We start from the raw sequence: 23,539 nt of genomic DNA on the forward strand, positions 1-23,539 counted from the left end.
GGTCTCCCTGGAGCCTTCTCTTCTCCAAGCTAAACAATTCCAGTTCCCTCAACCTTTCCTCATAGGAGAGGTGCTCCAGCCCTCTGATCATCTTAGTGGCCCTCCTCTGGACCCACTCCTTCCTGTACTGGAGGCCCCAGGCCTGGATGCAGTACTCCAGATGGGGCCTCACAAGAGCTGAGTAGAGGGGCACAATCAACTTTCTCTTCCTGCTGGCCACCCCTTTTTCAATACAGCCCAGAACACAGTTGGCCTTCCGGGCTGCAAGCACACGCTGCTGGCTCATGTCCAGCTTCTCATCCACCAGGACCCTAAGTCTTTCTTCACAGGGCTGTTCTCAAGGAGATCTTCCCCCAGTTTGTTTAAATACCTGGGATTGCTCCGATGCAAGTGCAGCACCCTGCACTTGGCCTTATTGAACTTCATTAGGTTTTCATGGGCCTACTTCTCCAGTCTATCCAGGTCCCTCTGGATGGCTTCCCTTCCTTCCAATGTATTGACTGCACAGCTCAGCTTGGTGTCATCTGCAAACTTGCTGAGGGTGCACTTGTGTCCATCTTCTGTCACTGATAAAGATGTTAAAGAGCACCAGACCCAAGACCTACCCCTAAGGGACACCGCTTGTGACCGGCCTCCATTCTGAAACAGAACCATTGATCACAACCCTTTCGCTGTATCCATCCAGCTAATCCCTAATCTATGGAAAGTCCATCCTTCAAATCCACACCTCTCCAATTTAGAGAGAAGGATGTGGTAAGGGACCATGTCAAAGGCTTTACAGAAGTCCAGGTAGATGACATTCATCACCCTTCCCCCTAAAAGCAAGAAAAACCTAGTGATCTTCTAAGTGAAGCTGCAAATTGCCATGGGCATTTAAACCTCCAGAGATGTTCTGCCCTGAGCACTGAAGCAGTGCAATTCTGTAGTGATGAGTCTGTTATCTGTAACTTGATGTCTACTGGCAGGGCTGGCAGAGCCTCAGCTAACAGTGAGGCAAGGCACTAGGGAAGATGGGACAAGGGACGAGGTCACATGAACGCTAATGTATGAGTTGGCCTCTGCTTCCGTTGTCCATTCTGTGCTTAGGACTGTGATCTCTTGGGCTTTCAAGTCCATGTTTTGCACAATGTTGCTTTTCCTTATCACAGCCAAATTATTCATAGAATAGTAATGTTTAGCTGTAGCGAAACAGCTTACATTGGTCTAGAAACAAAACCAAGGTCAAGTACATGGTTGTGGACAACCAGCTCTTTTGCTTTGCCTTCTTTAATCTGTGCATTCTTGCACAACTTCTTTTCACGTTATACTCAAGGATTATATTGGATGTTTCTGTTTTGTTGTGCTTCTTTGATAATGGCTATTCAGGCTAAGTTGCACATTCTACTGCAAATTTGGACGTGGTTTCTTGGGGGCAAGTGCCCTACTTGATTGAGACCCTTCACAGTTTCCAGAGATAGTGTTTCTATTTAAATTAAGTGAAATTGTGAATACCTAATCCATTCGGAAACTGTGGCAGGGTATGTTAATGTGGAAAAAAAAAAAGCCAGATTTCAAGTTCAAGTTTAGAAACTGCTTTTGAAACTGCTGCATTGTGTGTGCAATGACTGAGATACTGGATAGAGGTAGGTATTCCTTAGATTTTCCTGGATACATAAATACTGCTAATTTACAGCTTCACATTACTATAGTAGTATATTGATCTGATACAAAACCTAACCTACCTGAAATAGTTGAGTCTTGTCATCATGAAGCAAAGTCTTCCAGGAGTTCTAAATATGCATGTTGGCTAAAAGATAAGAATTAAATAGTCACACCTCTCAGCCTGGTGTAAGTTCTTAATTGATTTGTTCCCCAAGATTACCATACCTAAAAGAAATGATAATAGCAGGTGGTCAAATTGCTTGATATCACAGAATCACATAACGGCCTGGGTTGGAAGGGACCTCAAGGATCATGAATCTCCAACCGCCCTGCCAGGCAGGGCCACCAACCTCCCCATTTACTAGACCAGGTTGCCCAGGGCCCCATCCAACCTGGCCTTGAACACCTCCAGGGACGGGGCATCTACAACCGCTCTGGGCAGCCTGTGCCAGCACCTCCCCACTCTCCTGGTAAATAACTTCCCCCTAACATCCAACCTAAATCTTCCCCCTTTCAACTTAAAACCATTCCCCCTTGTCCTGCTGTTATCTACCCTTTCAAAGAGTTTACTCCCTTTCTGTTGATAGGGTCCCTTTAGCTACTGCAAGGCTGCCATGAGGTCACCCTGCAGCCTTCTCTTCCCCAGGCTGAACAAGCCCAGCTCCCTCAGCCTGTCTTCATAGGGGAGGTGCTCCAGCCCTCTGATCATCTTTGTGGCCCTCCTCTGGACCCTCTCCAACAGCTCTCTGTCTTTCTTGTACTGGGGGCTCCATAATATGCCAAGTGTTAGTGAGATAGCATTAAGTGAAATCAATATGAGAGTCTTTGAGCATTGATTGGTTGCTGAGAAGGTTATCAGAGCTGCTTGCGCTCAATATGAGATATTACCTTGCAGAGGGATCTGAACTTGTGCCCAGGTGTATTTTCCAAATGACTGTGGCTAAAGGTAGGTTGAGCTTCCAGCTTCTGTGTTTCTGGCAGAAATAGCATCAAATATGTATTTGTTCCCTTGTATACTGGCGTATGCTATGCTGGATTTTAATGTGCTGTATGTACCTGGCTATGAGGCATTCATTGGCTTGCTTCCTTTCTCCTGTCACTTGCTAACAGACAGGGCTGTTGGAATGAATTTCCTTTTTGATTTAGTCCTCTTTTATCCTTGCAAGAGATCTCTGCTACCTATCTGGAGGTAAGGCAGTTTAATTATTACCTGTGGGATGCTAGTCCTCACTTCCGACATTTAGGATTTCCAGTCTCCTGTTGGAGAACTCATCAATCCTCTTATTTTGCTTCAGTGATCCTGTTGCAATCAGTTGTGCTCTGCAATAGCAGTCTGTTAACTGTCTTCCCAGTTGTTTCCTAACAGAGGCACACGTGAGTCTGCAGGTTTCAGTTGTTGTAACAAGAACTGCTTCTCTGAATGTTTCTTCCTGCCTTGTCACTTATGCTCGGAACAGGCACTTATCCTTCCACCACTTCCTAAGAAATTCTTTTTGATGCTTTATCAGCAGTACTACCAAAGGAGAGGACTTTTCCACCCCTCCCCCCACTTTTTTTTTTCCTTTTCTTCCTTTCCCTTTTCCTCATTTTGCCTCTCTCTTCTTGCCTCTACAGTTCCCTATTCTGTACTAATACCCACTACTTTATAAATAAATAATATGAGCTATCTGGTCGTTGGGAAGAATGGGCTCGGCTCTCTTTATTTCCACCCACAGACAGTGAGCACTTTTTTTTCTTAGCCATGGATTGTGCTCGTATCCCCTCAGTGTTGCACTGTTCAGTGCTGCTCTTTGCAGCTGAGCTTCATCAGTAAAGAAAAAAAAAACCCAAAAACTTTCTTTTCTTGCTTAAAGCTCTTTTGCAGTTTTTTTTACCTCCCTTGATATGTTACAGTAATGAATGAGAATCACTGCTGTAAGATTTGTGGATATTTCTTTCTTTGCAACTGGGAGTACCTCGGCAAGATCTCTCTGATAGACAAAAACGAAATTAAGCTTCAGTTTGCAGCTGGCCATTATGTAGCAGCAATAGCATTGCTGTCATCTGGGTGCGTAGGGTATGTCTCAATGGACTCCTCCTCTATGAAGATTTTAAATAGATACGACAGGAGCCCAATACCCTCCTGTCAATTTTAATGTCATAGCAGCAAGAATTCAGAGCAAGTATGCACAAGAGAGGTCTGGCGTCTCTTTAGAATGTGCAGGTTAATAATAGGAATGCCACATTGGTTAATACAAAACTTTGCCATAAATCCAGAGGTTGAATATTAGAAAGTGATTTAGTCTTTTGATAAATTAAGGATCTTCTCTTTACACCTGGTCTTTTTGCTCTTTGTGTGGTGGTAAAGTCACAATGAATGTATGGGAGTGCAAACTTGTTTGCGGGTTGAAAGCAAACAGTTCGTAAAGTGTAATCTCAGGAAAGAATGCCAAAGGATTATAAGTGAATACAAAGACAAGCCGTAAAGCTATCAGCTATTATTGTGGCGGTTTGTCTTCATTCTTATTTTGGGTTCATAAGTATAGCTATCATGTTTTGACTAAAACCTGTAGTAATCCATGCTGGTTTTCGTTGTTTTTTTAAGATTTACATGTATTATAAATTACCAAGCCAGAACTTAAGAGTCTTAATGGGGTGTGAGACCTTCCTCAGCTATATGTATTTCCCTCCATTTGATTTCTACTGCCTGTCTCTTACTGTTCGTATTCTTTCATGGTCTGCTTTCCTGATGCAAACAAGTTAATCATTTGAATATTTTCTTGGTGTTCTTTGACTCAGCCATCTCAGGCCAGTATATCTATAATTTTGTCCCTAAGTTTTTGATTAAGAAGAAAGCTAAGATCCAAAATAGTCCAGTTCCTCTAAAGTGTTTTAAGACTTCTCTTTTCCAAGGTTTTCAGCTATTTCTGTAATGATCTGAATTCAGAAGAGTTCGACTGAATCAGGCAGTGTCGATTCAGTGTCGACTGAATCTTACGCTCCAGCCTGAAGCAAAATTTGATGGCTAGAAATTCCAAATTTCTGTATTTTTTCTATTTACGTGCATAGTGATTATGCTGTAAGTCAGAGGTGTTTTTTCAGGAAGGTGCCAGGCTTGGAGCAATGTTATTTAAAGTCATCACTCTTCTGAAAATAATCAGTATTTGATAGTGTGGTGCTACCGTGCACAGTTAATGTGTTACCATGAAAAACAAGCAAAATGTACTGGTTTGGGAGCTAGCCCTTGGGTTCTAGACTATCAGAGGTAGCTGGAGGTGAAGGAGATGGAGAGGACCTTCTACCAAAATGTACCATTAAAAATTTCCTGCGTTTCCTGCTTCTGTGATGTTGAGCTCTCTCTGAGCACTTGCTTTCGTAATGAAAACTAAATAGAGATGTTTCTTATGAAATTCTTAAAATAGAGCCAGCATTACTACATGGTTCTTTAACTGTAAATCGCAATAGCCTGAAGAGTCTCAGTGGTGGGAAGGGCACAAGCAAATGTAACAGAACCAAGAGGTAAAAAGTATATTTTTGTGGTAGAAGTGTCTCATATTTAGAAAATATTTCTTCAAAATGTGAAAATGGAAAAGAATGAGCTGTCAGTCATGACACGTTATGAAGAGTCCTGCACTCAAATGGGCATACATGGTTGCCTGGATGGTGGAAGGTGCACTTAGTCTGATAATCACTATTTCTGCTTTTTAATTATTTGAAAGTCTCATTCCAGTGTCATACTTTTCCATTAATTTTCACAGTGATGTCCTGGGACTCCATTACTCTGTTGACCTGTACAGAGTGAAAATGACATTCTGAATCAGGAGAGATCTCTGCCTTTGGATATTGATGGATTTCTATAAAAGCCATCTCCTGTCTCATTAGCAAGTGAAACTATAAAATGTCTGTATGTCCAATCAGACACAGTACGATAGAAGTGACCCTTTGAAGTGTACAGAAATGTCAAGGGATCTTCTGAAAAAACATTTTTTTTTTGCTAATTTAATCTATATTGATGCTTAGGTAGGTGCAGTTTATTTTTTAAATAAGTAGTACCTTCTACTTAGGTCAATTGTCCCTGATTTCAAAGGTGAGAAAGCTAATAACTTACTCAGTCAACTCCCATTATTATATTGTTAGTTTTTAGACTATGCAGACAGTAGCCAGAGGTACTGTACCACCAGGGCTGATGTTTTGGATAAGCTGTGTTCCTGCTGTGGACACCCTTCAGCTACAGTTGCAGAAACATAACTGCAGACAGTGCCACTTCTGGCCAGAACTGTGCCGCCAGGTAGTGGATAAGGTAGAAGGAGTCATTTTTACAGTGTTTTTATTTCTCTTGTCCTCTGTGTGAAAAACTGTCTGTCTGAGCAGCATAAAATGCTATTACAAACTACTAGTATAAACTACCAACATTATTGCTGTTGTTTAATAAGTGTAAATGCAGCTGAGACTGTAGATGCTTGTTTTGTTTCCTTTCCTCAAACTGATCTATTTGTTCTGTAAAAAGCAGACTGAAGAAGCAGAGCTATGTGTGCATCACAAACAGAAGAGGATGTGATCTATGCCATAACGGCTGTTTAATAATGTATGTAGAAACCAATGGAGCTAAGTGGTTATCTGCCATCTTGCAGGTTCTGTAATACTTGTTTGAGGAATTGAACTGCTTTAACTATTTTAATTGAAGCAATTAAATGCCATTCAAACGTGTGGAGCACCAGGGCGTGACAGACCTAACAGACTCAACTAGAAAGTGAGCGCTCGTTTTTGTTAGATTAACAGAAAAATCACTAGTGGTATTGACATGCAGGAGATTTTAGTTGCTTTACGATTTGTACATCCCATTTAAATGAACGAGTACTATTACAGAACTATATTCAGATTGAACAGCACGCTGATCTGTTACCCGTTTGCACTGTCACAGGTTTTATTATCACTTAAAAAGCTGAAACATCTATTTCGCGCTGAGTGGAAGTTTACTATCTAAGAACTGCTCTTGAAATCCTCAGACTGTAATGCTTTAAATCCCGTTGCTATTGATTTCTTCAGGGTCATTTCCCGTGTCTTTCCTCAGTATGAAGTTCCAGTCCTGTTGACATTAGTAGAATGTTTGCAGTTTATTTTAGTAATATCAAATGTTGACCTTCTGGATTAAACCCTTAAGGTAAACACAGAAGGAAGAAACAATCTGTTCTGTGTTCAGGTGACTGGATGTTTCTAGATGAAAAATGAAGATTCTGCCTTACCAACTACTGCAGCTCAGAGCAGGCACAGTAATGGTAGTAGAGGAGCAAGGCGATTGCTTCCCGGCAGGTCAGTGGAGGTCGCTTGATCTGGAGAGATTCAATTTCTCAAAGTTCACTTAAACAGAGATATGCTTTTGTCTGAATCCTTTCTACAGAACTTTGTTCCTTGTCTTTTGTCCTGCTAAAGCCCTCGCTGTGCTAAGTGAATAGGGTGTTAGGTTGTTTTTGGTTTTCGTTTGTTTTACTGTTAGAAGTATGCTATTATGATGAAAACATGTTTGAATTCAGACTTCAGATGCTCCTTTATGAGCTCTAAATGCAAGATCAGGTACTTAAAGAATGATTCCTATGCTTTCTGTGGCTGAATTAAGAGGAATTTCAGATTCCAAGATTTGCTAGTTTCTTATTCCTGTGACAGGATGTATTCCACTAGAAAATTCACTTGTCTCTGGGGGGGCAAAAAGAATTGCGTAAATAACTTTGGAAGGATTTGAACTAAAGTGAGACCCTGGCCAATACACCCAGCTCACACAGTCTTCAGCATGGAATCTGATACTATAAGAGTGTATTTGTAACCTTCCAAAATGCCCTTGGCTGTACTGGGAGATGGACGGAAAATTTATCATGATCTGTTTTGCTGCAGGGGGAGTAACAAAATGGCTGATTTTCATCTGCGTCTGCTTTGGAGAGCTTCACACAACAGTGAGGTACTGCTGCAGAATGGAAGCTGCAGAATGTGAGGTGTAAAGCAGGGTTACAGAGGCTTCTTGTAATAGTGCCATAGATGTGAAGGAGGATGTATTTATACAAATGGAGACACATACATGTATCTGTTGTGTAGTTTGGATTAATAAGAAATGGTATTGCAGTTGTTGAAAGCAATAGGAAAGGGAAACATTAATGTCTACTGAACTGGTTAATGGCCTGAGATATATGAAGGCAAGAGTCAGGTATGGATTCCAGTAGCTGGAACATTCTAAGGCACCACTGCGTGTCTGAGGCAAAGACAGATTCACGGTGCAGATTTTAGCCTTTTCATTAGCTTCTAATCTCTATGTCTCCTTCATTGCACTGACATCATGTATTCCTAGTACAGTGTCACAGTGTTTCTATTTCTAATTCCACTCCATCTTTCATGTGCTGGGAGGAGGAGGAGGAGAAGCTACAGCAGTGCCGCAGCTGGATAATGTGTCCCAGAAGCTGAGCCAATGCAGTGCAGGCCCACAGGCATCATATTCTCAGTGTTGGAACCATGTTACCGTCATGGGAACATACACTGAAATACACTTCAGCATTTGGCTAGCGTAGACGACTTGTGAAGTTTGTCATTGATGTTCACTAAGTGCTAAGTAGTTATTGGGATGACAGCTTTGAACCCTAATAAATGAACCAGCAGCTGGGGAATTATGGTCTATTTTCAAATCCTCTGAGTCTGTAGGAAAGCTGAAGTGCTTAAATCTTCATTCTGTGGTCAGGAGAAGGCAAGAAAGAGAAATGTACTCTCTGTACAGCCTGTGCAATAACGCAGATTAGAGATGAGAGATAGCTTTCTTAAATAATTTTCTTTTGTGGCTAATGCATGCACTAAAAACAAAGATGAATGAGATGCTGGTGAGATTAATCAGGCCATGTGCTGCAGTGAGTTGACAGTGGATGTAAGAACAATGAAAGTCAATCAGTCTCTATTAAATGTAATGAACAGTGATTTGCTATCTCATTAAAAGATCGGGACACCCAATTTGCTTGTATATGAATGGCGAAACAAGTAGTCATTAAAATGCGCTCATAGGGTATTAAGAGCTACCTTAAAACTTGCTTTCATTTGCCTGTATGGGAAGAACAACCATTTAGCAGAGTGAAAGCTGTCTCGTGGAATATACTGGAACACAGACTAACACACAGAGAGGAGGAAGTAGTGTCTGTATGTGGATGTATACGCATTATAAATGTTTATTCCTCATTTCATCAAGAGGAAGAAGCGTTCCTTCTACTTGTTCTTGTATTTGCCACAGCACCTGGATTTTTTTGAGGTTCTGTTCTTACCATACATACACAGTAAGCAGAGGTTCAACAGTGCCATCCTGTGGGTGATCCTAAGGGTTTGAAAGTTACGGCAGATAAATAAATGACCTCAGCAGGATAAATTATCATAGAATATCAGATACTGCATGTCCCAGTGCAATCAACTAGCATATTTCCCTCTGGTAGTCAGTCAGGCTAATTATTACTTTTCTGTCCAGAAAATTAATAACCTAAATGCATAATAACCAATTGGAAAGTATCTCAGGCAATCTGATGAGCAGTGTGCTTGTTAGTCTTTCTGTGTTGCTGAGAAATGTGTTTTTAATCATCTCGGTGTGTTTTTAATCATCTCAGACCTCATTTTCACAGACAATGCCAAAATTAAAGGCAACCGTGTAAATTCAGATAAGCACCACTATGAAGAAGTATCTGAACATGGAATTTAACTGAAACTAAGAACAGTTACCTTTAATGTTTCGTAATCAGAACATATGAATTCCCAAGTAACCTGGAAGATTAAGCCGGATGGTTTGAGCAGCTCGCCAAAATGTTTTCAACTCCAGAAAGAGAAGGGTAGGATTAGATTTATTATTGATTGAAGATGATGGGAATATTTGGAGAAATTTCTGTTCATAGAGTCTGCTCTGGTGGGACAAGGTATGAAAAAGCACAATTTGGCTCTAATGAGGGAACAGTTGGGGTGGATCACACTATTTCATGTTTTTCACTTTGCTTGCCTAAGCAACTTGTTAATCAGAGCGTATGGTATGTTTACTTGGAATTTTTTTTAACCTATTTTGACCCAGGAAAGTCATCTTAGCCTAGCAAACGATCTGTATGGCTCTATCCTTTTTAAAGCAGGCTAGCCTGCCTGTTCAAGTGTTTCCGTATTGGGAATCTTCTGTCTGTCCTTATACTCTGATTTATAGTTCTCAGATGAATCAGATGTTTCAGGAAAATAATTTCTTGTGCTATTTAATTGAAGGCAGGAAGGTAAATGAATTACAGAAGTTTAACCTCTGCACAGAAGAGGTTTCTTTGTAGACCTTGTCACTTTGAGGTTAACTTCAGCCACAGAGCATCAGCATTTATCTAACTTCTACACGTTTCTATCCTGAAGTGAATGTGTGTAAGTCACAGAAATGCCTAATTCTGATTTTGAATGTCCCCAAATTCTTGATCTTCATGTTACCTTAATGTTTCATTGTGTGATGTTTTAAAGGTGTCTGCTGTTACTGGTTTTAAATGTTTGTCTTCTGTTTTCTTTAAGTGGCACTTTCTATGTCCGTTACAAAAAAAAGGGACATAGGAACAATGTTCTCCACTCTTCCATACGCTGTATGGAAATATTTCTTAACTCTTTCCTCACACAGAAGGTTCTCCTTTCTCTCTCCTCTTTTTTTCCATCTTTATTTCTGCTCTGATTTTCCTGGAATGCATACAGTATTTTAAACAAGACGTATAGTGAGTTACTGTTTTTGTGGTTGCTTTTTCCTGTTCTTCATTTGTCTCATTATGTTGTTTTGATTTTTCTGATCACCAGTGGACATTGAGCTTATACCCTGTCTGCCTGCAGCATGAGCCTGTTCCCTTCCACAAGCTTTTATAGTTCATGTGGAAGACAGGGACAGATACACATGATTCTTCCCAGTTAGTCAACTCTAAATATAGGAATCACAAGGTGAGCGATGCTCACAGTCCTTCATTCAGATCAGAACTGCCACTCAGCCAGCCAATGGAAGGCAGCCTCAGCTTCAGATCCATCTCATCAAGTAACACTGTGGTGGGCAATCTAGGTGCTGCAAACAGGAGAGGGGATGTGGGAACGTGCTGTGCTCTTTCCTACACTTTGGACCTCTCTTAAAAAGCTAAGAATGTAAAAAGCTGAGAATTAAAAAGTTGTGTAATCTGTATGTGTATATATGTAATATGCTATACACATATGTTTGTAACATATTAGTTAAGGGCTATAAAAATAATAACTTGGAAAACTGCTTTATTCAGTTTCTATATTTAAATGGGATTGGATAAACGATCATAATCTATGTGTATTTTCTGTGGGCTGTGGGAGATTTCGCTGTCATTCTGATGCCATTGTGTTTGTTTTTACAATATTTCTCAGACTTGGGCTCAGCCAATCCCTCTTAGGTGAAGATGTAAGATTCTAGTATTATTAATGCTTCATTTCATCTAGTTAATGATCTTTTCAAGTATTCCATCTTCTTTTTGTAATTTACTTGCAATGTCAAATAAAGGTCTTATTTAAGCTTAATGTGAAATAATAAAAATCTTTATTTGAATGCAGTCAAGATAAATGAATCTGGTTGAGATTCTGATGTTAAACAGGTGCAGCATCACACATGTAAAATCTGGATAAGTTCTTTAAATGCTGAAATCTTGACAGATGTGTTCCTTTCCTCTCTGTGTTACAATAAAACAAGTAAGTGTTGACTATGATAGTACTGACACATAATAAGCTGTCTTGGCAAGTCTGCTGTTGTATTCCTTGTACAGTATCAGCTGTGGCTATTATTAAACTATAAATGAATGTGTGCATTAAATATGTTAAAAACATACATTTGTAAACAAACACATTTTTTGTCCCAAAGTAATGTTTTCTTGCGTACTGATGCCTAGATAAAGGAATGCTGTATCTTCAAAACAACATCTGTCAAACCGATTTTCATCAGATTAAGTAGATCCTCAAAGCAACCACTGCAGCTTATGAAATAATAGAAATGTAGGTTGTGCTTTATTTAAAACACCAACAGAATTTGAAGTACTTGATAATATTTTACAAGTGCAGCAATACTAGCCTGTGCTTATTCTCTATTTTTATATCTATTTTTGGTAGGCTGTTTGGAATGATAGTGAGTGATGTTGAAATTTCACAACTGCAATAGATGTCCTGGAGTGTGATTATGAAATTATGGTCCTGGCAGCTAATCTGTGTCCCACAAAGCCAATGATTTGAGACTCTGGCAGTAGAGATTGAATTTATTGCGAAGAAGCTCATCTGTAAAAAGATTTCTCTCATTAAAAATGAAATTGAAGCTTGAATCAATGACTGATTATCCAGGCCATTCTTTGATCAGTTGGATTTCTCATTAGTATAGATGTGTGATGAGATATGCTGTGGCCTGATTCTGGTTCTGTGGATCATCCAAGATAATCAATAATATTAAAATTTTAACTAAATTTTAATTAAAACGAAATAAGAAAATGCCAGTGGCCTTAGCATAGAACATAAATAGAGAGATGCTCAATCATTGATGTTTCTGGCCAGCTTGCTGTCTTTTTACCTGCTAAGGGATAATGAACATATGAAAACGAACGTAATGGTCAGATGATGTTTCTTCCATAGGAGTGAAACGTTCACCTCTTTGCCTTTGTCATTAGCTCTCTCAGAGAGGATGTCTCATTGCAATATTTATTGAGTGTGGTTACTCATATCAGCTGGAACAGAATAATAGAAATGCTTGAGGTGGAAGTCATATCAGCATTCCCATTAGTTCTTCGGTCTGGAAGTTGCAAACAGCACACAGCAAGAATCTGATCAAAAGGCCAGGAAGAAGACAAACAAAGGTGGAAGTCATAGAATGGCTTGGGTTGGAAGGGACCTCAAGGATCATCAAATTCCTGACCTCCTGCTACAGACAGGGTTGCCAGCCACTAGGTCAACTATTAAATCAGATTGCCAAGGGTCCCATCCAACCTGGCCATAAACACTTCCAGGGATGGGGCAGCTGCAGCCTCTCTGGCAATCTCTTCCAGCACCTCACCACTCAGTAAAAAACTTTCCTGACATCTAATCTAGTTATCCCTTCCTTTAGTTTGAAATCATTCCCCCTTGTCCTGTCTGTCTATCACACCAGTGTGAAAAGTTAATTTCCTTCTGTTTATAAACTCCCTTCAAATAGTCAAAGGCCTCATTGAGGTCTCCTCCCAGCCTTCTCTTCTCCAGGCTGAACAAGCCCAGTCCCTTGAGCCTGTCTTCATAGGAGAGGTGCTCCAGCCCTTGGATCATCTTTGTGGCCCTCCTCCAGACCTTCTCCAACAGCGCCACATCTTTCCTGTGTTGGAGACACCAGACCTGGACACAGTACTCCAGCTAGGACCTCAGGAGGGCAGAGTAGAGAGGGACAATCAATCACCTCCCTGTCACTGTTGACCACCTCTCATGATGAAACCCAGGGTACCATTGGCTGTCTGAGCTGCATGAGCATACTGCTGGCTCATGTTAAGTTTTTCATCAACCAGGACCACCTAAGTCCTTTCCAACAGGGCTACTTTCAAGGAGTTCTTCCCCCAGTTTGTATAGATATCTGGGGTTGCCTTGATCCAAGTGCCTTGCACTTTACTTTGTTGAACCTCATTAGGAAATGAAGGTCAAGTCTGCTGCAAACAAGTCTGGATGCAGATGCTCTCATTTCCAAGTAGGATGGTTGTTCCCTTTTTGTCAGTGAATTGCCCTGTACTGTCCTGATATGTTCTGTGTTGACTTTAGGGCAAGTTTAGCATGAGGCATTTTGGTGGATCTAATTGCTGTCTTATAAGACAGTGCAATTAAAGGCAGTCCAGGAATCAACTGTGTACAAATAAGTTTAAATATGTTAGAGTTAAATATGATAGAGTTCCAGTTAAATTCTTTGTATCTGAGGAAAATAGTTTTTACCAGGAAAATGGTATTACTGATTTTTGTCTTCTTCATAGAGATAGACCAATTACATCTGCTGTACTACCTGAACCACAGAACTCTGACAGGCTTTTATTTGTACTTACTATGAAAATGATCCCTACAGGACCTTCAGCCTAGTTCCTTAGTCAAAAGAATATACAAGTAAATGAAAAATAAGTGCAGAAACACACTAGGTATTCTAACTCTATCCAACTTATTGCATACCCAGGGAGCTTAGCACTTGTAAGCTCTGGTCCTTTGATTATTAACAGCTTGACATTCCTAAATAGGAGACCAGAGTTCCCGGGAAGACTTAAAATTTGCAGTGGGAAAAGCTCCTTGAAACACTCATTATGCTACAGCCGTCACGCTTTTGGGTTTTATTTTTGGCCAAAACCATGGAACATTTAATTTGTACGGAACTTAGAGCAGATAATACAGTGTGGTTGGGAGACAGACAAGCCATAACACATTCAGCACACAGGCTTTTTTTTTTTCTCTAGGAAATGTTGATTTGAATTTCATGTAGCATGCAGGCGTAGTGAGCACTCAAGTATTACTGTAAGAATATAGGAAAATAGGAAAAATCCATCTGATTTGAATTTCTCACTATCCAGTACTGTTAATAATGTGATGCCAAACAAATAACTATTTCTCTGAGTGTGATTAAAGCCAGATCCCATGTGTAATTGAAGAACAACTTGCTAACTTGTTGTTTCTCCATTTCTCGTTCATTTCCTATATAGTATCATTGTGTTAGTTTGTGAATGGAACCAGCAGCCACTGCAGTACATCTGTATTTTCTCAGAGTTGTTTCTTTTAGTTTGTTACTCATCTTACAGTGTTTCTCATCCAGACTGTAATGTACTAATTGGCTCAGCAAAATCAGGATAAAATGAAAGCATTTTGCTATTGATCTTCACTTGTTATTAGTTTATACTGGCAGAAAATGAGATCAAAGAAGTGCTAATACAGCTATCAAAATACTTTTTCTCATTACAGAAAATACTACCCACACTCATAAATGGAAGTATTTTAAAGCAGAAATTCCTTTCTGTTTTCCCTTTTTCTAATCATGTCTTACTAACTTTCTAAAAATTTTCAAGAGGAGCAATGATTATTAAGTAATTGGGGTGTTCAGAGACTCTGGCAGTGACTTAATCAGGAGATCCATAGGCCAGGGAATCTAACCCCATGTGTTGACCGAGCTTCAGAGTCAAACTCTGCTACTGAGCCTGGTTCTGTTGATGCAAATGGAAGTCTGCAAATGAAAAAGTGGGGCAGGCTTTGTTTTGTTGGTTTTTTTTTTTTAAACATTTGTTTTATTACAGACATTGCTCTCCTTCTGTGTAATAGAGTAGATAAATATCTGCTTGAAAGTCTGTGATTTAAAGTATTGGGTTTTGGTTTTTTATAAGACTCGGAATCTTATTTTATCTCCTGTGACAGCAGTAGCTTTACTCCAACTAGTTTTCATTGTTTCTTACAGTACAGATACATTAAGTCTAAAGTATACTGCTGGCAGCTTATATGTAAAATTTGAGGATTAATAAGCCAATGCAAACAAACCAAGACTCTTAAGATCAAGAAAGGAACACAGGGCTTTTGGACTAGCCTTTTACGTCTGTCAATTAACATGAAGTAATAGCAGCCCCAACCTGCAGGTCCATGTTACTGTTCTCAGCAGCAGAAAGTGGTAGAAAAAAAGTCATTTGAAGAGAAAACTTATCTTGTTTATTTGAAACATTAATTCCAAGAATGATTAATTCCAAGAATGCCTTTTTTTTTCCCCATTGTTCATGTGATGTGCTTCTCATTTTTACCTTCTGAATGTTTTGTACAGTTAATCCCTCTTATTTTTTTTTTCAGCCCACCTAAACCAACAGTGTTCATCTCTGGTGTCATAGCAAGGGTAAGATTGCCATTACATTTCTTTTAACCATAGAAATATGATCATCAGCTTTTTGGAATAATCACTGATCAGAGCAAAATTAATCTTTTTCATTTCCCTTTCTCTTTTATGACAAAAGTCTTTATGTTTTGCATATTTGTTTACATCCCTTTGAGCATTCTTCTTGGCTTTTTTGTGTGTGTGAAATTGAAATTTATTGAAAAGGCTTCTACCATTTTTCTTTGAATTTTAGCACTTAAAGCTTATTTGATCTTCTTTTCATATCTAAGCTAGATATTACAGCATTGATTTTCTTTGAAAGCAGTTGCATTTAAGTCTGCTGCCATAGCTTGATCTGTGAACAGTACTTCTGCCAGTGATGGTAGGTGTTTGAAGGCATTGAGCTGCCATGTGTGCCTTGGGGTATACCTAGGCTTGCTGTTGCAATTAAGACCTGGAAACCCATAAACTAAATCACTAGTATTAACTATTAATTTTCTGATCAGTAATTCTTTCCTCATGCATTATGACAGGGCTTTAGTCATGATGGCTTTCAATGGTGTGCATAGTATGGTCCACCCACCTACTCACAAGTTGTGAGAAAGAGCTGCTTTTACATCATCCATCTGAGACAGCAGGATGCAAGGTGCCAGAGAAATATGTAAGAGACAAGCATCAGCATCAAGGAGAAAGAAGGTAGAAAGTGTCAAGTCTGACAAGAAGAGATCTTTGAGAATTAGAAGCAGTTTGGAGTAGTCTACAAAGTGAAAAAACATGTTAAGTGCTAACCTAGTGATCAAGATTTAAAAAAAAAAAATGCTGTCAGAATGGAATGGAAGAAGTTGGAGTAGGATCAGGTGATAAACAAGCAGTCCGAGGCATCTGCTTTGTACAAGATATCTCTGTACATTGTCACCCTCTGAACCAGTGGAATACAGGCTGTTCTGCCTGGCATCTATCCCAGCTTCTAAGCATGGAAATTATGATGCTGTTCTCTATCATCAAGGAGTGGTAGTAGATGTTTCCCACTACTTCTTGAAAACCACATGGTACTAATGCTAGAAAAGGGAGTTCTGGGAGTTCTAAGTTCCATAGGTATTACATGTGAACGGATACACTAGAACAGTACCAAGGGACTAGCAGACCTTGTTACAAGAGGAAGTTGAAAGGTAGGTAGTTGAAGATTTGAGTCAAGAATAAATAAAGAATAGAGTGCCTTTATTCCTGCAGAACTAGTGTTACTGCAGTTGGTTTTCCTGTGCAGATAGATTTTCAGGCTGCCTTAGATTATTTGTAAAACAGTTCCTCTATTTTATTGCATTGTGAAAACAAATAAATGGAGTAGATCTGACCATAGAGAGCCAGTGGCAGTGACTTTACACAAGGGGCTATTCAGTGATGAAGATAAAATGTTCATTTTTTCCTGAGTCACTCTAAGATAATGCATTCTTAGGCACTGTGTATAATTGGAAGAAGTGAGATTTGTGCAAATGAAATTTTGAAGTTGCCTGCAAGAAGGGCAAGGTAGTATGTGTACAGCAGGACTTCAGAGGAATATGCAGTCCTGTTTTTCATATTCTCTTCACACTTTAAAAACCTTATATCCACTTAAACTGGAACATACGCTTTTAATATTTCTCAAATTTTTCCTGATGTGTTTTTCAAACAGGGTGACAAGGACTTCCCTCCAGCAGCTGCTCAGGTGGCTCATCAGAAACCACATCCTTCAGTGGAAAAGCTTCCTCACCCTCAACATGTCAAACAGCACATCCACCAACCTCGCAAGTGAGCTCACCACCAAAATCTCAGCCATACTGCCATGAGTGAATATGTTTTCGAGAGAAGACATTGACCCTTCATGGTTCACATTATCAAATCAGTAATATTGACCTCTAGAAATCTTATCCCGTTCTTTTACTTTAATTCCCAAGGGTTAATGAGAACAAAGACATTGTTGAGTTGATATACCAAATAGAAAGTTTTCCCTTTTCTATTAAGTATTTGCTGATCAAGCATGGTTTTTTAATAAGACTGATTGACAAGATGAAAATCTATTATGATTAGTGAGCTTAAAACTTGAGCTTTTAGTTCTGGCATTGCAATAGCAGATAGTTAATGTAGTTTTTATGCTAAACCAGTAGAGAACATCCCCTTGGTACTGGTACTTCTGTTATCCAGAGGGAGTTTGTTGAGACAAATTAGTGATTGTCTTGAATACAGTCTTGCAGTCTTGAGTATCCTGAGGTGTTAGATCTCAAGTAGGCAGATATCCAGCTGAATCTTTTTTAAACCCCTTTGCACTCCCAGTCTTTATGAAGTTCTTTTGTGCAAGCTCTGCATGGGTGCAAAGAAGTAGTCAAGAGTTATAAGCACGCTGCTGCTGTGACCTCACAGGCCTATTCTTTTGAGGTGATTTCTCAAATCCAGCAACAAGTTCATGAAATTCAGGACCTTCAAGAACTGAACTTGAACTGGAGGAAAATCTGATTTCTTTTTTTAAATTACACCATTACTGTGTTTAACTTTGAGCCAAGCTCTGTTATGCATCTTTCTTAAAATTAAGAAAGAATGAAGGGAATAAAAGCTACTTGCCAGACAGAGCAATTGGATTAGGTTAGGCCACATAGTTAAATATGTCAATTACACAGTTTGAAATAAAAAAAAAAAAGCACAAGCTCTAGCCAATTCCTTCTTCAGCTCTATAGAACCCAGGAAAGTCTTTTTTTAAAAAAAAAAAGAAAACATTCCACCTACATTTTAAAAATATAGGTCTGTTTTAACTGACCAGTACAGGTTTTAATGCCCTATGAGTTTGTAAAAACTTCTAACAGTCTCAGAAAAGTGAATACAGGAGCAAAACACTGAAATATGGCCCATTTCACAAGTGGGATAACTCACATCGTGTAAGTGAAGGGGACCTGGTATGGCCATCTATTCATAGGCTTGAAATGCAAAGGGTGTATTACAAAAGATAGGCTTGGATGTATATATTCTGTACCAAGGAAGGGGACCTATATTTGTGTATGAAGTCCTTATTTTCAGTTTAATTAGATAACTGTACTTGCCTTAAGGAGTGAGTGTTGTTTATAAGAATTAATCTGTATTAGAAAATGCATATTTTAAAATATGCTTTCTGTTCCTGACATTGGTACTTTTGAGGCCTTGTTCTTAGCCACTCATGAGTGTACAAGTGATTCACACATGAGTAATTTACCCTTGAAGGTAGAATTGTTGGATCTCATGGAACATATTTATGAGCTAAATCACCAGCAGATTCAGGACAAAGAGACTATCATCTCATTGATAGTGTAGCCAGTAGCTGTCAGTGTGCTGCATCAGTGCGTCAGCAGGTGGTCACGGTCACTTACTTGGTGCTGGTAGCTGCTGGTTTAAGAATGGTGGCATTCAGCTCTCCTATTTTTATGTCTACATCTGAAGTAGTGTGTAGATTCTAACTGTAGTCAAAACAGTCAGTAGAGCATGTTTCAAGACAACCTGAATTCCTCTTGACTCCATTGACTATAGTGGAAAACTAGAAATACTTCAGAATAGCAGCACACCATTTGGTGGGCTTGGACAGCTCTACTCTATGTGTTCCTACCTTACGCAAGCAACATGTTTCCAGCTTTTGAGTTAGAAACAACTGCTCTTGGTTGTTAATGCAATATATATCGCATATATAGACAGCATCAGACATTTGTCTTTGATTCCTGAGATGGGTATGTAAGTTTGTACAATGAAGCAAGATTCTCAAGATATCTTTAGTTACTTTTAGAGTGTGGGATTTGCTATATGATTAGAAAATGTCTCTTTATGAAAGCATATTATGTATGGTTGAAAGATATCCATGTTTGTGCATAGCTGTCCTTACCAATGCATTATCTTGCCGAAAATAAAGAATCATAATTGGTCATCTGGATTGTCTGCTGATGATTATTAATACTTTTAAGTATATCACAGTCACATACAAGTATGGTCTATATTCAGATGTTACATGAAATTATTGCAAAAGAATTGTCCTGAAAGCGTCAACAAGGCAATAACACAACAGTAAAACCTGAGGTAGTAAATTAGCCTAATTTTTCTGTAAGTACAAAACAAACCACACTTGATAACTAGTGAAAATTATTAGGAAGTTTTATGACACAGGGATTAAGTTTTTTGGGTTCTGCCAATTGGAAAGTGAGTTGCTATGAAATTGGAGTCCCACTAGGGGCTCCACTAGGTCTAGGTGAAAGTATAGAATCCAAGTCTGTACAGTAAGGGAAACGAGATCTTACATTTTCCATTGATTTTTGAGCTCCAGTCTTTCAGAAAAGAAAGTTTTATAATTAGAAGAGTTGATGAGCATCTCATAGCACAACAGGTAGTATCGCATAACACAGGTCATTCACAGGACACTTGAAATAAACAACCACAAGATTTTTCATAGAATGGCCTAGGTTGACCACAATGATCATTGAGTTTCAACCCCCCTGCTACGTGCAGGCTCACCAACCACCAGACCAGGTGGCCCAGAGCCACATCCAGCCTGGCCTTGAATGCCTCCAGTGACAGGGCATCCACAACCTCTTTGGGCAACCTGTTCCAGTGTGTCACCACCCTCCGTGTGAAAAACCTCCTCCTAATATCTAACCTAAACCTCCCCCATCTCAGTTTAAGACCATTCCCCTTCATCCTATCACCATCCACACTCATAAACAGGAAACTCTCTGATACTTTGACATTCTATGTTTAGTGTTTATTACACATAATTTGTATGTAGTAAATATATGCGATGCCTCAGTAAATACAACTGATTTATTGCCCTACAAATATTGCAATGTTTTATTCTTAGTTTCAGCAGTCATGTCACGATACTCTATATTATTCAAAAGCAGTTTTCTTTCAATAAAATTTTGAGAGAATACATGAACGTGATGCCTGGCGCACTGTTGATTGAGTTGTCCATGAGTATTTCAAGCCCCATTTTCTGCAGTGTAACGTGATAGAAAGCAGAGCAACAATATCAGAGTGGCACAATCCTAGACTACAGCAAAGAAGAACAAGCCCAAACACAGCAGCCATGGATACAGAAATGAAAGAACAAAAACTGCTTACCTTCAGAAGGTCTCAGCCAGGCAAAGATCTCCAGCAAGATACCCTTACCTCCACTGCCAAGCCTTAAATGAGGTCAGGGAAGGGGTGGATTCTGGCTCCACCCCTTCTGGACACTCAGGCACATTGCATGCAGCTGAGCTCCCCTGTGTGGCCCTGCCTTCCCACCAGGCGCTCAATCACTGCTTCAGGCCATGACTCAGCATTTCTGCTGCATGCAGTTATTAGTAATTATTTAGTTCTCCTTTCTACAGTAGGATTTATCTGTTTCTCACTGGATGGCCTGAAACAGAACTCTTGTGCTTTTATTTGTGGCAGCACGATCACCATACACTGCCGGCTCTTTAGTGAAAATATTCACAACAGTCTGTTTCGTACAAAGGTGAAGGGGGTGGTTTGGACGTAATTTTAGAAAAACACATTCAGAATATTCACTGTCTTCACCAAGGAGGAGGGTTATGGGTATTGTCAACAACCTCTTGCGTCCTCTTCAGGTTTCACTATATCAAAATGAGATATAAGTCTAGGCCAATGCCAATTAGGATATGTTAATTGCATTTCTGAAAATGTGGGGTACAGGTACTGTTACAGCAGGAATAGATGTTGCAGATCAGATGCTCCAGTTATGTAAAGAAGAAAATTTCAGCTTGAGTTAAAGTTCTTTGCACACAAATCTCCTTTCTCATAAGAGAAAGACACTGAAATGTGGCTTATGCACAAGGGATCGCAACTAACATTGTCTATTGCCTGGAGGAGGCTAGAAGAGAAAGGTTAGAAGAAAAGAGAATGAGTTAGGTCTACAGTGATAAACCATCACCTGATCTCTTCAACAGAGGGGGGTAAAATACATTGTCACTACAGTCCTGGTAAGTGTGGGTGTGTCTGTATTACATATAATTATTAAAGGTGCTCAACTTGATATCCTAATGAATTTTGTTTTTTCTCTGGAAGTTTCTTTGTGACACCTCTGGCACACACAAGTTCTGCCTTGGGAAGATGGAAGTTTGTATTTTGCTTGTTGCTGTCTGTGTTCTTGAGTCTCCTTCAAGAACATGTGTTTTTAGGTTTTCCTCATCCCGCATCTGAAAAACAGTATTCACAGAACATCTCTTTCTCTGAGTCTTTCTCATAAGATCTTAGCACACGTATTTACACAGGAAACCTCCAGGGAGAGACGGAACGCGTTATATTTTACAAAGCACTCCGGGAATGAAGGCTGAGTTTTGTTACAAAGGCCATTCCCTTTTCTTTCAGGCTGCTGAGCTCAGGTGACAACAGGAACACCAACTTCTGAGAGCAGACTGCTTGGAGCTGTCAGGCATGTGTGGATGCTGGCAGTTCTTTTTGAAAATGTGCTCTCGGCCCGGCCGGGTTGGGACAAGTCTCAAACACAGACAGTGAGCCCATTGCAAGCGTAAATCTTGCAAGTGACCTTGAAAGGACTCCGCAATGTAATCTCTGCTGCCCAGCTTGTGGTGGAGTTATTTTTAGAAAATGCTGGTGGCCTGTGTTCTATAGGTCATTCCTCAGCTTTAATGAAGGAAAGCATTTGTAATCCTCTGTGGTTTTAAGGATAGTAAAAATTGTTTAGGTGCTAACGAGCTGTGAGCTTTCGCTAGCGAGTAGTAAGGACACGTGTATTACCTTGGTTACCTTCTCAACTTGTGCCTAAGGCTGGTTCGGTGAGATGGGTTTTGTCCTTTAGTCTGTCTGACACACAGCATGTTGTGAGAGTGGGTAAAATAACATCAAGGCATTTTTGGTACAGACTGTCTTAGGTGTCAGCAGACGCCTGTTGCTGTGTTAGGAAGGACAGTGAGGTCACTTTCTTACAGAGGAACAAATGCTTTGGAAAGCATAGCAACGGACCTGGCCTAGCAGTGGATTTGGAGGTGTTCTATGAAAACAGCCCTTAGAAGATCATCAGAGAAAAGAAAGTGAGCTATCACCCTTCAGAACCAGGTTCTGACCGTTGCCTGTAAGAGCTCAATGCACTCAGTTTCCACTGCTTTAATTCACGAGTGCACAACTCATTGATTTGTTCATCTACACGGCCTTGAATCTTTTTGCGCGGGAGAACTTTGGATGACGGAAATCTACGAACGCAAAACAAATAAATTCTCTCTGCTGCAATAGCCAGCAATGGGTGCATTTGTGTATCAGCTGCGGAACTGAGACTTACTTCAGCTGAAGGGAGATCTAGTTAATATTCTAGTATGTGTGTGTACCTACAGTGAAGGACAGTAGTCAGTTTTAGAACCGAAGATCTCATGTTTTATTCATCCAAGGGGCGTTAAGAAATGTGAGATCAGATTTCTTGGAACACATAGTTTGGATGAACACCTTTAACATCCTTTCTGCAGGTATCTTTTCACTGCTTTAAGTGTGAGTTGCTAATAAACAAGCCAACACTGGAAGCCGATTCCTTACCTAATTAATTCCTATTCTCTGGATAAAATATAAGGAAGATTCAATGCAAGAATTCTTTTCTAGGGCCTGATTTATCACCCAGAACAGAGTAAACATCAGCCCACTTCTGATGTGACAACTGTGACAGCTGGAGGTGTCGAGTATGGAAGGCTGAAACCTTAAACAAGCCTTTCAATTCAGCTCATTATGAGGACATTTGTTAAGCACACAGCCTTGCTTTTCACTGTGCCAAATAGCTCCTAAAACGCACACACTGGAAACTTATGTTTTGTAGTACAAGAGCTTTACTTCACATACTAATAGCTGGTTCGCCGTTAGCCAATTGTTTCCACGATAAATATTTATGGCAAGTATAGAGCGTGATCTGACTGTTCATCGTGACTTGTAATATTCCTCTCTCCTGGATTTACACATTTAGTTGTTTACAGAATGCAGCCCTTTCCCATCTGCCATTCTGCACCGTGTGTGCTGTTCTCTGGTGGTCAGCGCTTTGTGACAGGTGTGACTTTGTTCAAGGGGAGAGGAGTGAAAGGCACAATCCTCTGCCAGCCTCTGGAG

The 23,539-nt window shown here is 39.8% G+C and overlaps 1 protein-coding gene and 1 long non-coding RNA gene across 4 annotated transcripts in view; one reads left to right on the forward strand and one right to left on the reverse strand.

The window, feature by feature from the left end:
* The window catches only part of DAP (death associated protein), a 43,994-nt gene extending 24,627 nt beyond the window's left edge, over positions 1 to 19,367 (forward strand). Inside the window, exons 1-4 of one of the 2 annotated variants that reach the window (XM_046924442.1) lie at positions 6,832 to 6,930; positions 7,507 to 7,570; positions 15,433 to 15,475; positions 17,124 to 19,367. In XM_046924442.1, the coding sequence (XP_046780398.1) occupies positions 6,846 to 6,930; positions 7,507 to 7,570; positions 15,433 to 15,475; positions 17,124 to 17,243 (312 nt within the window). In that variant the 5' untranslated portion in view covers positions 6,832 to 6,845 and the 3' untranslated portion in view covers positions 17,244 to 19,367. Of the gene's footprint in view, positions 1 to 6,831; positions 6,931 to 7,506; positions 7,571 to 15,432; positions 15,476 to 17,123 lie in introns of those variants that run through there. The other variant, NM_001031003.2, reaches the window with a different exon arrangement.
* LOC107052639 overlaps positions 1 to 20,598 on the reverse strand; it is a 29,889-nt gene extending 9,291 nt beyond the window's left edge. For both annotated transcript variants that reach the window (XR_001465249.4, XR_001465250.4), the window contains exons 1-2: positions 20,555 to 20,598; positions 1,722 to 1,786 (exon numbers count right to left, since the gene is read on the reverse strand). This is a non-coding gene — a long non-coding RNA (uncharacterized LOC107052639). The remainder of the gene's footprint in view (positions 1 to 1,721; positions 1,787 to 20,554) is intronic.
* Positions 20,599 to 23,539: the final 2,941 nt, after the last annotated feature.

The sequence above is a fragment of the Gallus gallus genome, chromosome 2 (genome assembly GCF_016699485.2).
Source record: "Gallus gallus isolate bGalGal1 chromosome 2, bGalGal1.mat.broiler.GRCg7b, whole genome shotgun sequence".
Classification (NCBI taxonomy): Eukaryota; Metazoa; Chordata; class Aves; order Galliformes; family Phasianidae; genus Gallus; species Gallus gallus.